At 31.7% G+C, this 15657-nt stretch overlaps 1 protein-coding gene across 1 annotated transcript in view; it reads left to right on the forward strand.

Annotated features, from left to right (window-relative positions):
• LOC121122127 (semaphorin-1A-like) overlaps window positions 1–15657 on the forward strand; it is a 140825-nt gene that overhangs the window by 65570 nt on the left and 59598 nt on the right. Inside the window, 1 exon segment of the mRNA XM_071890075.1 lies at window positions 13100–13187. Within this exon segment, the coding sequence (XP_071746176.1) occupies window positions 13100–13187 (88 nt within the window).

Below are 15657 nucleotides of genomic sequence, written 5' to 3' on the forward strand. Positions count from 1 at the left end.
TGAGTTATTCAAAAATTATATAACTAATTATTGAAGTTTTAAGAAGGTTTTTTTTTTTTTTAATGTTTTCTTATTACTGATCTACTCCTAACAATAAAAATGAAAAAAAAAAAGAAGATGGTTGGAGATAGTATTGTATCCGTCTTAATTTATTCGGTCCATTAATGGCTTAGGACCGGTCCTTGGAACTATCAGTACTAGAACTGATTAAAAGAACAAGAAATAAGGTTGAAGTACCGATATTTATAAGTTTTAGGACTGAGCCTTCCCTCCTAAATCAAGACCGATGCTACACTAGAGGGTGATATCTTATACATTAAAGGAAGAAAGAATGCAATCTCCTTTTTGTACATGTACGATCGATTTACGCTAAATGGTGTTAGAGGGATAAGATTTCATACTAAAAAAAACTTCCTATACAATTTTATGAATGTTTGACTCAGTATTGTTTTAGTCTGCGTACAAGATTGATATCTGTAAAGAGAGAATAGGCCATATTTTACAGTTTTTCTACCAACAAAGGCGAAAACGCAAGCCAAGTTGCTGAAAACGTTAATAACGTTTAACGCCCCGATACTGTAAGCGCCAATAAGGCGGAATTTCTAGTAATTTTGATGTCAAATATGTACCACAGTCTGGAAGGCTAATTGTTCAAAATGTGGATAAAATAATGAAAATCATCAGGCCGGACAGTTTGATGGCCAAGGTAATCAACATTGATGAGAGAGAAAAAATTCAAGCTTAAGAAATCTGTTCAAAATAATTGATTTTTTCTACTTTTACACCCTAAAACGAAAAAAAACGTCGAAAGTGACACCGAAAATTGGTAATGTATACGGGGCCAATACAATTTAGGCTTGTGTTGCATAACAGTGGTTTAAGTGATTTTTGGTCGCTCAATTCTGCCCTCTACTATGCAAAACTCTACCGTATGAAGGTAGCATCGAACGGAAGCATCCAGCATTGGTGAATATGAGACAAAGAGACATCATCAAGAGAACACCAGTTCACACACATCTTTGATTACCGCACCAGAAGTTATGGCTGCACAGATAGGAAGTTCTTATGCGTACACCCAACAGTTCATATTTGACATCAAGTGACTACCATCTGTTACTGTATATGTCCATCACGCTTGGGGTGCAAATTTGGCCTCAATAGAGGCCTGTGAAAATTGGCTGTCCGAGTTTTTAGCCAATAAAGATAAGGTCTTCCACGATCCAGGATATTATGGAGTTGGAATCTCGTTGGCAACAAGTTATCCAACAAAATGGGGCATACTTGGCTTTCATCGGATGATTGTAACACTTCTTTTAAAGCATTGAATAAAAACGAAAAATACGAAATTACTTTTTCCCCAAGCTATTATTATGTTTCAAGAACAGTAAAAAACCTAGATGTTGATGCTGAGATACCTATAAAAAACCTTGACTATGTGTTTGATTTTATATGCTATTATTAATATCTACGGGTTTTATTAGAAAAGAAAAAATAAATAAACTCAATAGTGATATTAATAATACCTAGTCATAGTAATAATAGGTGAATGGAAAGGAATGAGTGGAATGTTTAATTAGTTTTGATAAGATCCAAATATTATCTGATAATATGAGAAGTAACAAACATAGGAGGAAGTAAGTAAGAAGGAAGGAAATCAAAAATGTAATATGTTCACTGTACATACCTTCAGAAAACGTTTGTTTTCTCTCTCTTTAACATATATAAAAAAGCGTTTTCTGAACCATTTTGAAGTGTTAGTACTAGTGTGGAGACTCGAGCCAAGACAGTTTTTTTTACCTCGTTTGGTCTTACATATTTTTTCTAAACCGATTTGGATCGATATTTCGGTCCAGATCTAGATCTCAGATGATAGACCGAAATTTGGCCGTTTACAATGTGATAATCCATTTCTTCCCTCTCAACGTAAGATCAGATTGTTTCGCCTACCCTCAGTTTTAAAACTATGAATTAATCATATATTTAATTTCATATGACCTTATTGGTGATCAATGATGACAATTTTGAAACAATTATGACGTCATTAACAATTCATTTAGACCAAATTTTATAGGAGACAAACACAGACAAAAAATGTCATAGAAACTGGTTCAAACCGAGCTTTTTTAAAGGAAATAATGTGAAAATTGTAAAAATTCTCGTAAGCATACATTTAAAATAAGAAAAGTTGGCAAAATATGAGTGCTCATATCAGCTATTATTTCCCATTTCAAAAATTTGATCGTATTAGGGAGTACTATAGTTTTTAATATGGCTGGAAAATTCCCCCTGGGAAGTTGTACCCCAAAGATCTTAAGCCCATGAATTTAAATATTAAATGCAAAATTCTGTGTGCGTGATGGTGTATCCAAAAATCATGGCCAGACTAATACAAATGGATTTTACTGAATTAAAAATAAGGTAAATAAAAAAATTATCTTTGTTTTTTGCAATGTTTTGAGTATAAGAAACATGTCTAAAGAAAGAAAAAATCTATATTTGAAAATAAAATACAAAATATTGCTCTCAAACAATAATATGAAGTTAAGGTTCATAATTGCTACAAATAAAAAATAATTTTATTTTCACGTTCTATAATGATTATTTTATTTATTTAATATGAAATTTCATTTCATAAAACACAGTTTTTATTATTATTTTTGTACCTCTTGAAACAGAAAGGATTGAAACAATAGTGCAACAGGTAAACTCGGGTATTTCCGATCCTAAAATACATTAATATTTATACCTAATGTAATTCTTGCAAGTGTAACATTTTTTTTAATATTTTGGCGGATAAAGACTATTTTCTGAGGTATTGCTCCTGAGCAACTTATGAGAGAAAGGGTTAAGGATCTATACCTATATAATTATGATATCAATTGTTTTGGCCTTCAAGACTATGGCGGCCTTATAATAGCCTTTACATACTATTTCCAAAGGAAATTATAAGGTTTAGAGGCGGAAAAAAAAGATGAGAAAACAAAGGGTTTTTGACAATAAATTGAAAGTTGAGCAAACGACAGTTCAACTTGAATACTTTTTCTTCGTTAAACCTTATAATTTCCTATTACAAAATGTGTGCAAAGATACATACCAACATGCGGCAAGAATCATTCTTAAAATTTTACTGTCTGTATTTTTTGTTGTACCTATATTAAGCAGAAGAACTAATTAATTAATATTAAATTCTTTTTGTCCGGGGCATGTATATATTATAACAGAACTGTATCTTTGTGTTTATTTTTCGGACTTAAAATGGGTTCTTTCTTCACTTGAAGTCCTTTCTAATTCCTTTTTTTATATGGAATTACTTGAAATAAAGGCTTTTTAATTCAATTTGGATGTATGTATATAAATCATATTAAATAAATTTTGTTTCCTATAATGATGAATTCAAACCGAGTTTTTTTTACCGGTGTACTTTAGTTGATAGAAAAGAGGAAGAAAGAACACCAACAAATACATTTGAATGGGTAGAGTCCTTGCTGCTAATACTTCAACTCTTGGGCATTTTGTGACTCCTTGTGAGGGTGAAAAGGCACATTTTGACACCAGCAATGGAAGAAACCCATTTGCTTTATTGCAAGACTCTTTTCAGTTCTTTTGAATTCTTTTTTGACACTTTTGCCCCCCTACAGCTTGATGCTAACCCCTTACTACAAACTTTGGGTGCATATCGAGGGGAAGTCTGCATTGTTTGTCATCCAAACACCAAGGCCTGCAATGTCACTGTCGGACATCCCTAGTACACTATGACAGAAGAGGACTACATCCGCAGAGGGTGCCATGCTTTCTGCCAACACCCGGAAACCATCATTGCCGCTAAGGGACGGCTATATTAATGATTCAGAGAGCTCAGACAACCATCTATTTAGGGTATTAATTTCGTTGAAATTATTTTCTTAATTAATAAATTATATCTTGTTGAAGTTTAAAGTTCAAATTGCTCATATTTTAATGGGCTACTCAGTAGAGGGGGATCCATTTTAAGCCTTAAAAGATATATGAGAAAATATATTTTGATATATAATATATTTATGAGTACGAATGTTCTCAGGACGAAACATCACAGAACAGCTTTTTATGGATCAGAAGATGTGTCGTCTATCAAAGTTGATGGCTAATACTTTTTTTTTTTTTTATTTACTCTTTACAGGATTCAGACAATTTTCACAACCCTATAGATGTGATAACACACCTTAAAGCCCCCCAAAAAAAGACGGCGTAGAGCCTATATTAACTTGGATAACTATTATATTTTGATATTCTTTGTTTCATAAGAATCTCGTGGGATTCTGAGTCATTTTAATGGAGGTAAGAGGGGAGCGACTCTAATAGGAGGCTCAAATGTCTCTCCTTCTCAGGTAAAGGAGGATGTGTATAATTATGACGTATATGTAGACTATATATATCACCCTTTCTGTACACAGAAGCAATTGACATATAAATCATTTCCAACGCCCTCCTCTCCTCTTGATCTCTCCCCCCTCTCACTCTTTCTGAATAAATCCATCAATTTGTAATGTATTGGACACAGAGGAGAAGGGTTTTTTATATATAATATATAAAAAATACAAAAATAATCGATAATCGAAAAATAACCTCTTTCTCTATCTGCTTTCTAAATAAATAAAAAGCAGTTATGTACAGCGTCATTAGAAATGACTTCCATGAAAATTTATTCAATTTTATTTTCCCGTTTTTCCCCCTTTATTATTTTTCATTAAAATAAAATCTTAATAATAATAAAAAGTTAGTTTTTTTATTGTGTTTAACAGAAAAAATAGTAGTTTTTTTTTTCTTCTAACTTTCTTTAATGTTTCAGTAATTTATTTAAACTGCTTTAATGTGTTATTAGCAAGGATAAAAAGGGTTTTATGCCTCTGTTACATATATAAAAAAAGAGAAAAGGAGAATGGAGACAATGTGTTGTTCCAAACATATGATTTGAAAAAAACAGCTATGATCGATTTTTTACATATCTATAACAGAGTGTCTCTGGAAATTGTATTGTATCATAGCGTGCATTAATACAAGAATGACAGAGGTCTCTAAATGATGCTATCAAAAATAAATATACCTGTTTTTAAGCTATACAAATTATTAATTTCACGAACATGCCCATGATAGGGTTGATGAGGGACTCCTTGCTGTTTATCTTGTAGCGGATTTTGTTCACAAGAGTATGAGAAACTCCCATCTCTTCCAATCTTTAGTAGAAGTCCCCGTAGTCTTCATCAAAAAATTCCTGGATGGTGCAAACCAAATCATCGCAGTGGGAGTCACTGGGACGCTTGTGGGCCTTTATTTGGATGTCAAAGCTAGCAGTAAACCTTCCAGACTCTATAAACTTATAGTAGACTCGTGTAAAGTTTTTTTTATTTAATAAAATGACTACCTGATAAATATTAACGGGAGGGTCATTGAAATCTGAACACTTACTAATTCAAGATTAAATTAAGTCTAATGCCAACCTCCTATACAACACCTTTTGGGGCATGTTGAAGGGAAGGCCTACAGTGACCTTTACCTAAACACTGAGGCCCTCAAAGCCACTGTCATCCTACACTGGGACTCCAGGGACTCCATGACAGAGGACTACACCCACAGAGGGTAGTAGGTCTTCTGTTGACACCTGGAATCCATCATTGCCGCTGATTAAGAGAGCTCAGACACATATGTATTTAGGGTATTAATTTTGTTTGAATTCTTTTGTTAATTAATAAATAATCACTTGTTGAAGTTTAAAATTCAAAGTGTTCACATTTTAATGGATCACTCGGTATGTGGAACATTATAAAGCTTAAATCTCCACAGGGATATTACTCTTAACCAGCAGCGTTTCTAGCTTTCATTTTTTGTGGGGCTCAGCGCCAAAAATGACCATACCGTTATATGATTACTTAATTATATACGTTTACTTTATATATATACTAGTAGATTTTGTCTGCGTTGAGTGGATGAATAGAGATCAATATAACCAAAGAATGAAGGCAGAAGAAAAGAGAGAGAGAGGGATGCAGAAAGAGATATAGGGGAGAGATAGGGGAGAAAGATACAGAAAGAGAGAAGGGGAAAAAGGTTTTATTTCGGTCTAAAACAGTCACTTAATGAAAATTCATAAAAATAATCGTTAACAAAAATCAAATAAAGAAAAAAAAAACACAATTGTTCTACTTCATATATTGTACTGTTCAATATTTTATAGACGAATCTGAGTTAATTATAGGCTTAATATTCAAATTTCTGGTAGTAGGTAAGATAGCCAAGAGTGTTGGCTATAGTTTAAAAGCTTTATTTGATTATAGATACTTATATTGGACCCGATATGGCTCCTTTCAAATAAAATTTAATTGTGATGATCTATTTAGACTACTTGAAAGAGTGCGATTTGGATAATAATTCATTGAAGAATACAAATATATTCTTCAGCTTTCTTTTGTGCTGACGGGGCACGAATTGAATAAGATACGCTCAAAAATAGAAAATTAACTGTGGATATGATTTTACGTACTTGTACAATATATGGATGGGATTATGAAGAAAGAAAGGGAGAGAGAGGAATTATGTTGTTTACTATCCATTTACCTAATGTTTAGCGAATGTTTGTTCATCCTTCTTTCTTTTTTTGGTTGGGCCGTGGTTGTTTACATATGTATATATAGAGTCACTCTATTAATGTGTACGTACATATATTTACTCACTATTAAAAATAAATATACATACAAAAAATGCTCTAAGACCCCCCTTCGTCAAAAAAAAAACACACACACACACAGAAAGAAAGAAAAGTAAATATTGTAAATTGACCTACGGTACAGAACATGGATGAAAATAATATGATAATGAAAGAGTTAACGCTTCTTATATTCCAAAGCTCATTCATATTTTATCTTTGAAGAGAGAACATATTAGTAGTATTAAGTAATCACTAGTCCTTTGAAAGATATAAAATTAATGTTGGGAGTATAATTGTAAGTCCCTGCTCAACTCGGAGTAGAATAGAGCATTGACGTCCGAATCATTTTTGTATCATTGCTAGAAACGATGTCGGGCATGTGTTTATTTCCAAAATCTAATTAGCTGCTTCTAGCTAATTTAGTGAAATGTCATGACATCAAAACAGCTGTTATTGCAAATATTCTTGATCAATGATCAAGGGGGCCACGTTTATTTTACGTGGATCCAATTAATTTGTATGACAACTAAGCTTCTCTCCTCCAAAACTCTTGCAAACATTATTCAAATTGTCAGGATGACCATATTATTTTTGGTTTCTTGGATTTTTAAATACCAGCAGGTTATATGTTATCCTCAGAAGTGTATGAAATACATTTTGTAGAAGTTGAAAGCGGCATTTTTTTCGGAAGAAGCTTTTTATTCTCCATTCCTGTTAGATTTTTGATTGATTTTTTTTTCTATATTTCATCCAATGTCTAGCTACAATGTAAAATTTAACAAACAATTATCAAAAAAAAAAAGCAAAAAAAAACAAGACATGTAGCACTAACGTAAAATGAAGTGTTAACACTTCCTCGATTAGGATGTCTAAAAATTACAATTGGTTCCCTATCACCCATCTTAATGGTGTCCATAGGTGTTCTCTAAAAGTTGATTTCTCAAAAGCTTCCACAATCCGACGTTCTGATTCCTTACTACCCTTAAATGTATAATTAAATGATATTTTAAGCTATGTATAGTTCACATCAATTTTTCCTTCTTGCAAATCAACAAAAACTATTTTATCAAACACAAAATGTTCCTCCCCAAAGCTGATCTGTAACCCTTTTCGATTGGTCCAAACAGGAAAGTTCACGCTTTCTCCTCCAGGCCTAATTTAAATATAATTTTAGATGCCAACTCCCTAAATATTTTTGTCTTGTGAGATGAAGTAAACATATGCAATTGGGTCTCAATATGTCTACATTCAAAGGTACAAAGCTGGTCTAATAGGGATTTCCCTCTAAACTTGTTTCAAGCTAGAGTTCTGCTATTTATATGCGTTCATTCCTGCTAGCATTATTATTTAATTCCTGAGAAGGTAATAGTTAAGTATTTAACAATAACTAGTGGGTGTGCTCATGAAAGACTAAAAGTAATTAACTGAGGATTGATTGGAGGCAATAAGTGTAAGTATTTGCTGGACTCGGAGTAGAATTGAAAATCAACATCGAAGTTTAACAAAAGGTCATAGCAGCTGAACTGCTCCTCTCCCAAACACTCTTCAAATTGTCAGGGTGACCACTCTCATTTTTGGTTTCTTTTGGTATAATGGCAGATCTTATTATTTTCAAGGATACAAACTCTACCATTTATATTAGACTGTCCCTTGACAACAAAAGTTGTGAATTATTTTTTGGTTTCATTAATACGGAAAATTAATTGAACCATTAATTTTGCTTGTATATAGCCAACAGTACAACTATTTGTGCCATGGATTTTTGAGAAGTCGAAGCAGTGAAGAGACAAAACTACTCAGTTGACTTTGAGGATTGATTATCACGATAAAAGGGATTGATTATCGCGATAAAAGACATCTCAAGTCATTTAAGGGATGGTACAGACTAATTTTTTTTTAATATTTTGGGTCTAAATTAGTCATTTATAAGCCTCTTGTACGCCCGTGCTAAATATGATACTATGACTCAAAAAATATACTTTTTATCCCTAATAGTATTACGTTTATCAGTTTAAAATATTGTGCTCATTGTTTTAAACATAATTTTAAATGTTCCTTTAATGCGTCAGATGGAGTTGCACTGATTAATTATAAGTAAACCCTATAGTATTACATTTTCTCTATCTGATCTAGGTATCATCTTTGAATTCAATACACATAATGTATATTTCCTTCACTATGAATGCCGGGGTCGCAAACCTACGCACATTGAGTTCAAGAGGAAAAAAAAATCCTGAGTGTTTTGTCCATCAATCTAGATCAATCCATTTTAAGTAATTAGTTAAGGGTAGTGTTACGTTAGTACTTAGTCATTCGGTCTAGACCAGTCCATTCTTAAGGACGGTCCTATTAGTCCTTGGGGCCTATCCTATTACTATTGTCCTTTAGACTGAAAGTCCCTTGGACGGTCAATGTTAGAACTTTTTTTTTTAAAGTTGAGTGGCGCCAACAAGGATCGAACTTTTTATGTTTTTAGGACTGAAATGGACGGAACTGAGAGTCAACTGGGCGAGACTCTCGTCTTCAATCCTAAATAAGGACTGGCATAAGCCTAGTTATAAGGGGTCTAAGATGTGCTACTCAATGATGTGTGCTTTCACTGTTTTACCTTTTCAAGTTATATTTGTTTAGTAAACAGGAGAAATAATAATTATATTACTTTGGATACCCCAGGGAAATTGAGTACATCTTAGACCCCGCCAATTTTTAAAGACAAGATTTACAATACTAAATATATATTAAGTATAATTTTTAGTTTAAATCATCCCATTTGGCGTAAAAACAGATAATTTACAACCAAACATATCATTTTTTCCATACTAAAATGTCAAAGTACCGCGTCAAAAAGGGCTTGAAGGGATTGTAACTTTGGGAATGTTAGTTTTTTGATTGTTGTCTCCAGTAGAAAGGGTCTTTGAGCAAGGGGGAAAAATATAAACCCAAAAACTGAACAGTCTAATATACATATACATAGTATGATGATTTTATCCCTTTTTGATTCTCTCATATATCTTTTAACATATTATTATATTTTTATAGTATGATTATAATCGAATAGATGTCTCTACTCTCTTTAGGTTGAAAAATGTTTCTTATCCGTTGCCTTAAGGGGGTTTCTTTTTCATATTTATTGAGCCTGTTATTTTTTTTTTTTTTTTGGTTGATGGGAGATGTATCCGGAGAGGGGTATCTTTGATCATGGTTGTTGTGGTTTGTTATTTGTAAACATATGGTTCTATGTAATTATATTGTGGTCTGATATATAGAGTAGTATAAAATATAACCTAAACGTGATTGAAATTTGTTTCAAATCCGTTTCGTTGTAAAAATTGCGCCTGGTATGACCTATACATACAGCCTGCGGACTCTATTAAACAACCAATAAATACAATTTCTTCAAAAATGGATTTTCTCCTTAACTAATCATCTGATTTTAATCAAAACTAATGCTAATTTAAACCTGAATATTTTTTTAATATTTATATTCAATATAATCAACTTTGGTGTCAATAACGGTCTCGACTCGACCTCAGATACGGGAGCAGGTATTGATGAAAGAATTCTTTGACATTTTCTGGAATTCCTCCCAGATCCTGGAGATCAGATCGGATTTTGTACTGCAAGAGGATCTGTTGGTGGGTTGCTCAACTGTAACCCACGCAAAGAAGACCATGGGTTGAGGTCCGGGTAGCTTGGAGGCCAAGCAATAGGTTTAACAAAGTAAGAAAAAGTCTGACAACCAGGTCATCGTTTTCTTTATAATGTGGCATGGATCAGAGTCATAATTATCTCCAGGCTCTTCCAGTTCCTTCCTGACTCGCCAGACAAAGAACTCGTCCAGGTTTAAGAAGTTTGCAATCTCAACATTGTCTTGTCCGCCGTTGTTTGTACCAAGGGCATTGCCTTTTCCAAGAATTAAGACTTCATTGATCGTTTCCATTTTTTTAACTACGCTAAACTCTTCTGGCTAGTCGTTAAAACTATAAACAATGCCCTATCTCCGATTGCCCGGATGTTGCAGGCACTCAAAGTTTGTTGTTAAATAACAACAGCTTCCTTGATATATGTATATGTGGCAATGTCAACATAAAAGCAGTCTGGGAAGAAATTGGGGAAAAAATTAGTTTTCTTTTTCAAGCTATTATACATTATTTGATAGGATCATAAATTTTTTACAGCTCATTACATATGACGCCCTATTTTAAGGGGAAAAAAATATCTTAATATAACTTAAGAACAGGTCTTAATCGATTATTTTAGTGATCCATTTTCATAAAAACAATTCCAGCCTGATTTTATATTGAGACGTCACATATATATAATATTCCCGTTGCTTTCACTTGATTTGAAGGCCCCTGTACAACATTCTAGTGTTGACAAAAAATAATTACTAATTGATTTGTTTGTTTGCAGGGGGCAGAAAAGGATTTTAAATCGGATTTTTTTTTTCTTATGAAGTGAAGAGGGTCTTCCTCTCCACCATAAAAGTGGATTTGAATGGGCCTCAATGTGTCTACATACATGTATTACATGTATATTGAAAACGATCATCTAAATGAGCGTACTTAAGTGACTTGTATATTTTTTTATTTTTTTCTTAAACCATTGAATAGTCAAGTTATTTACTAACCATTAGATAAGAGGATTTTTATGGATCCATTCTAAATATATAGAAGAGGATATTGTGTATATTTTTTTAAAATATTGAAAAAAAAGGGGGAGAAGGGGGGAAAGGAGAGGAGAGAAGAGAATGAAAAGAAGCTCGGGGTTATATTCATCATTTTCTCTTTTTTTTTTTGAAGAAAAAAAATCCCCTTACTTTCCCGACTTTTTCAAAGATTTACTTGATCACTAGTTATTTGTTGTATATACGTAGAGAACATATGGAAGAGTTACTTACAAAATATACTAGAGGACTCTTAAACCTAAAAGTTCTATTAAACATATTTATTTAACTTGTACAATATAGATATACAACTTGTCCAAAATAGAAAATACAATTTGTATTCTAGTTAGATTACAAAACAGCTTTGATGATTCTATTGTGATATTTTTGAGTGGAAAGTCCACTCGTAAACCCCCTTTTTATGGTTTGTTCAACCCAGGTTGTTCATTGAAATCAGAACACTCACGAATTTAATAATTACTGAAGGTTGAGTAATTGAAATTAATTCTTATTTCGATGTATTAAAGTATACACAATCAGTCACAAAAAAAAAAACTTGAACTCTCTAGTTGACGTTCAAGTTGAGAAAATGACGCTTGAACGTGATCGACGAATTTCTATTCGCATACTCCAAGCAGTTGGGAGTCTCAAGGACCACCTTCTAAAAACAATTGATTTTCTGCGAATAGCTTTGGATTTTGAAATTTTTTAATTTCATTATTTTTTTATTTTATTTTTGACTTTTTCTTCAAATAAAATTAATTTTTTGTGGAGAGCAGTGAATTTTGAGGATAACAATAGATGTTAGAAAAAAGAAAAATAGAAAAAATATAATTTTGTATGAAAGGCTTCGAATTTTTCAAAATGTCTTCCAATAATATAACTTTTTAAGTATAGAAATGGAGTTTTGAAAAAAAAAATTAATTTTTTGTTAACAGCTGTGGATTTTCAAAGTTTTTTGCATAAAAATTTTATTTTTTGAGAATAGTAATGGATTTTTGAAAAAAAAAAATTCCCAAAAATTTTGAAATTTTTGTATGTTTTTTTAAAAACCAATTGAAAAAAAATATATCATCCTGCTGACGGACAAGTTATTATGTATTAATGAGTAATGTATCTATGGGAAGTTGATCTTAGGTATGTGCTACAGAAGACATATATTTTAGTCAATTGTATTAAAATAGTCAAAAATGACACTATTAATATATGGATCATCCCTTGAATATTCAATTATTGCAAGATCATCATCAAAAATCTACTGTAAATACTTCCTTTATTCATCTCAGGTTATGATTCCAACTCGTACCATTTTACTTATACAAGTTACAACTCCTACGCAGCATATAAGTAAAACATATGTTGAAGTTTGTAATATATTATTATAGGACTCGTAAACATGGAAATTTGATTTTCATAGTTCTCTTTTCTCTCTCTTTCTTGAACAAATCGATAAATGATGTATTGAAATAAACTTTTGATATATGTATACATCATATAATAAGATTATTTTTTTTTCCTTTTAAGTGTAGTATTAGTAATAGTTGTAAACATTACTCTTCATTTTTTTTTTTTTCTTTAAAAAAAACTTATTTTTCTGAAATGTATATTTTCTTATTTTCTCTCCGTATTGTTATTACAGTGATTGATATCGAATTTTCCTCTTATTATTTAATATGGATATGTACATATTATGCTTTGATTTTTTACAGAAATACATTTATTTGACAAATGTCTCCTTTCCTTTTTTTTTGCAGATGACGTCAATCGCTTCGAAGGCAACGATACCACCAATAATTTCAAAATGATTATTGAGGATCTCAACATTCTCATTATTGGAGCCACGTAAGTCCGCTTGCTTTTTTTTAACTTGACTCTCTACTCAAAGGCATACTTTATAAATGCACTCTTTTTTCTCTTATAATAGAGTTGGCTAAAATATGAACTTAGGGCGTGTGAGTTTTTCTTTCTAGTTGGTAATCTAAAGAGTGTTTGTTTATTTTCCAAAGCTGCTATAATTATTCTTTAATTCTTGAAGAGAGAACATCTAAGTATATTGTAGTCACTAGTGCGTGAAAAAACAAAGAATACCACTGATGATTTGTTGAGGAGTTGTTGATCCTCAATTCTACTCTGTGGTCAACCAGAGTCATTTCTAATTATATACCTGCTAGATAGTGAGTGGGGTTTCTGTTTATTTCCTTCCTGTCACAGCTGCTTGCAGTTAATCTAATGACAGGTTATGACAGCTAAGCTGCTCTCAAACACTATTCAAATTGTCAGGGTTACCATGCTCATTTTCTGTTTATTTTTAGTATACTGGTAGATCATATTTAAAGAAGTAGGTGTTTGTCCGGCCTTGCACGAGACATTAAGAAGTTGATATTAATTAAAAACTTTTTTATGCCAAATAAAACAAAATGTAAAACCATAAAAGTTTATTAATGCTAAATTTTCGTACTCATATGTATCTTTGCACCTTTTTTTTATAAAGGGATAGAGTAGGTTTACCTGGCATTGCCTGGGACATTAAGAAATTAAAATTAATTATGAACTCTTCTGATTTTTTTTAAAGAAAATTGTAAGGGTTGAGAAGAAAAATTATTACAGTTGAACTGTCGTTTGTTGCACCTTCATATTGTTGTCAATAATTATTTGTCTTATTTTGTCTTTATATATAAATCTTATAAACGCCTTTTAAAAAAAGTGTGCAAAGATACATTCCAAAACCCAGCGAGGCTCATTTTTTAAATTATTTTGGGGTCTTTTGCTTTTTTATATGAAATAGTTTTTTATAAGTCAAAAAACTGGTTTTTAGAAAAATGTTATTTAAAGACTGCAATGGTCTAAAAGACACCAAAAACTGTTACCACAACCATTTCTTGAGCCTTGAGAACCTACATGAAAAATTTCACCAAAATCCATTCATTTGTTTGGGTGTGATTCCTGGACAAACACACAGAGACATTTGCATTTAATATATAGATATAGATACGCCACTGATCCCTGGTCAGTTATATGTCGGATACTTAGTTCATAAAAAAACAAAAAGAAATTATAGCAGGCAAGCTGAAACTCCTCCAAAGCATTCTACAAATTGTCAAGATTACCATATTTTTTTCGGTTTACTTTTATTTTACATAAGAGCAGGTTATAGTATAACCTTAGAAGTGTATAAAATATGTCTTATAAAGCAAATGCAACTTTTGTTTCTAGTTGACAACCTGAACGGTTTTTTTATTAGTATTAAAATTTTGAAAAGGGAATATCCAATTTGACAGCAGTAACTAGTGTGTGTGCTCATGAAAGATTAAGAGATTAAGAATGAGGAATTGCTTGAGAGTTATAAATGTAAGTATTTTTTTAGATTCGGAGTACACTGAAAGTTCGATATGAGAGTAATTCCAAATTATATGTCAAGACATCCATACTCCTCTCCTACAAAACATTCTTCAAATTGTCAGGATTACTATATAATTGTACGCTTTATTTTCTTTAAGATACCATTATCTCCTTTTTTCCACAACTCTATTGAATTCAGAATCAAAGAAATATTCTATACATCACAAACATATGAATATTTTTTTTTTATTAGTTGAATAATTATGAAATGAAAGAGGGAATTGAATTAAAGCAATCGTCTAACGAATATCCTCAGTAAATAAATTAATTTTTTTCATTAATTACTACTCTAATAGCATAAAGTAAATAGGTCGACCAAAAGAAAAAAGCTTTCATTCCAACCCTTTATCCGCCTCGTAAAATTTAATCAATAAGAAAAGTTATTTTTTTTATTCTATACATATAAAAACCTTATCAACGATTTATGGTAATTATTTCTCATAAAATTAAAAATATTTGGCAAAGGAGTACTCTTGATTAATATTGTTGTGTATAGTATGAGTCATAATATTTCAATACATTAATTTATATATATATCACACTTTTCGATGACCTTTTGTTTTAGAAAAAAGGTAGAAAAAAATTTTAACCTTGCCCAAATATACTTTGAATGTTCTCCAAGAAGTAGGGGCTTATCCTAGGCCCCATCTCTTACACCAATGTTTTTTCTACAAGTACATAATTGAGAAAAGTCACACAATAATATATCGTGGCGTCAAAACCAAAACATCGTAATTGGCAATTTTATGATGATAGAAAATTACTTAATAAGAAGTAGTGATTGCACTTAATGTATAAATCTTTGTACTTACTAATAAACTGAGACTTCCCAAAGCTACTTTTTAAGACAATGGTCCTGTGTAAACTACATTGTAAGATATTGCTACTTGCTACAATATGTACAGGATTATTT

The sequence above is a fragment of the Lepeophtheirus salmonis genome, chromosome 7, assembly GCF_016086655.4.
Source record: "Lepeophtheirus salmonis chromosome 7, UVic_Lsal_1.4, whole genome shotgun sequence".
NCBI classification, from domain to species: Eukaryota; Metazoa; Arthropoda; class Copepoda; order Siphonostomatoida; family Caligidae; genus Lepeophtheirus; species Lepeophtheirus salmonis.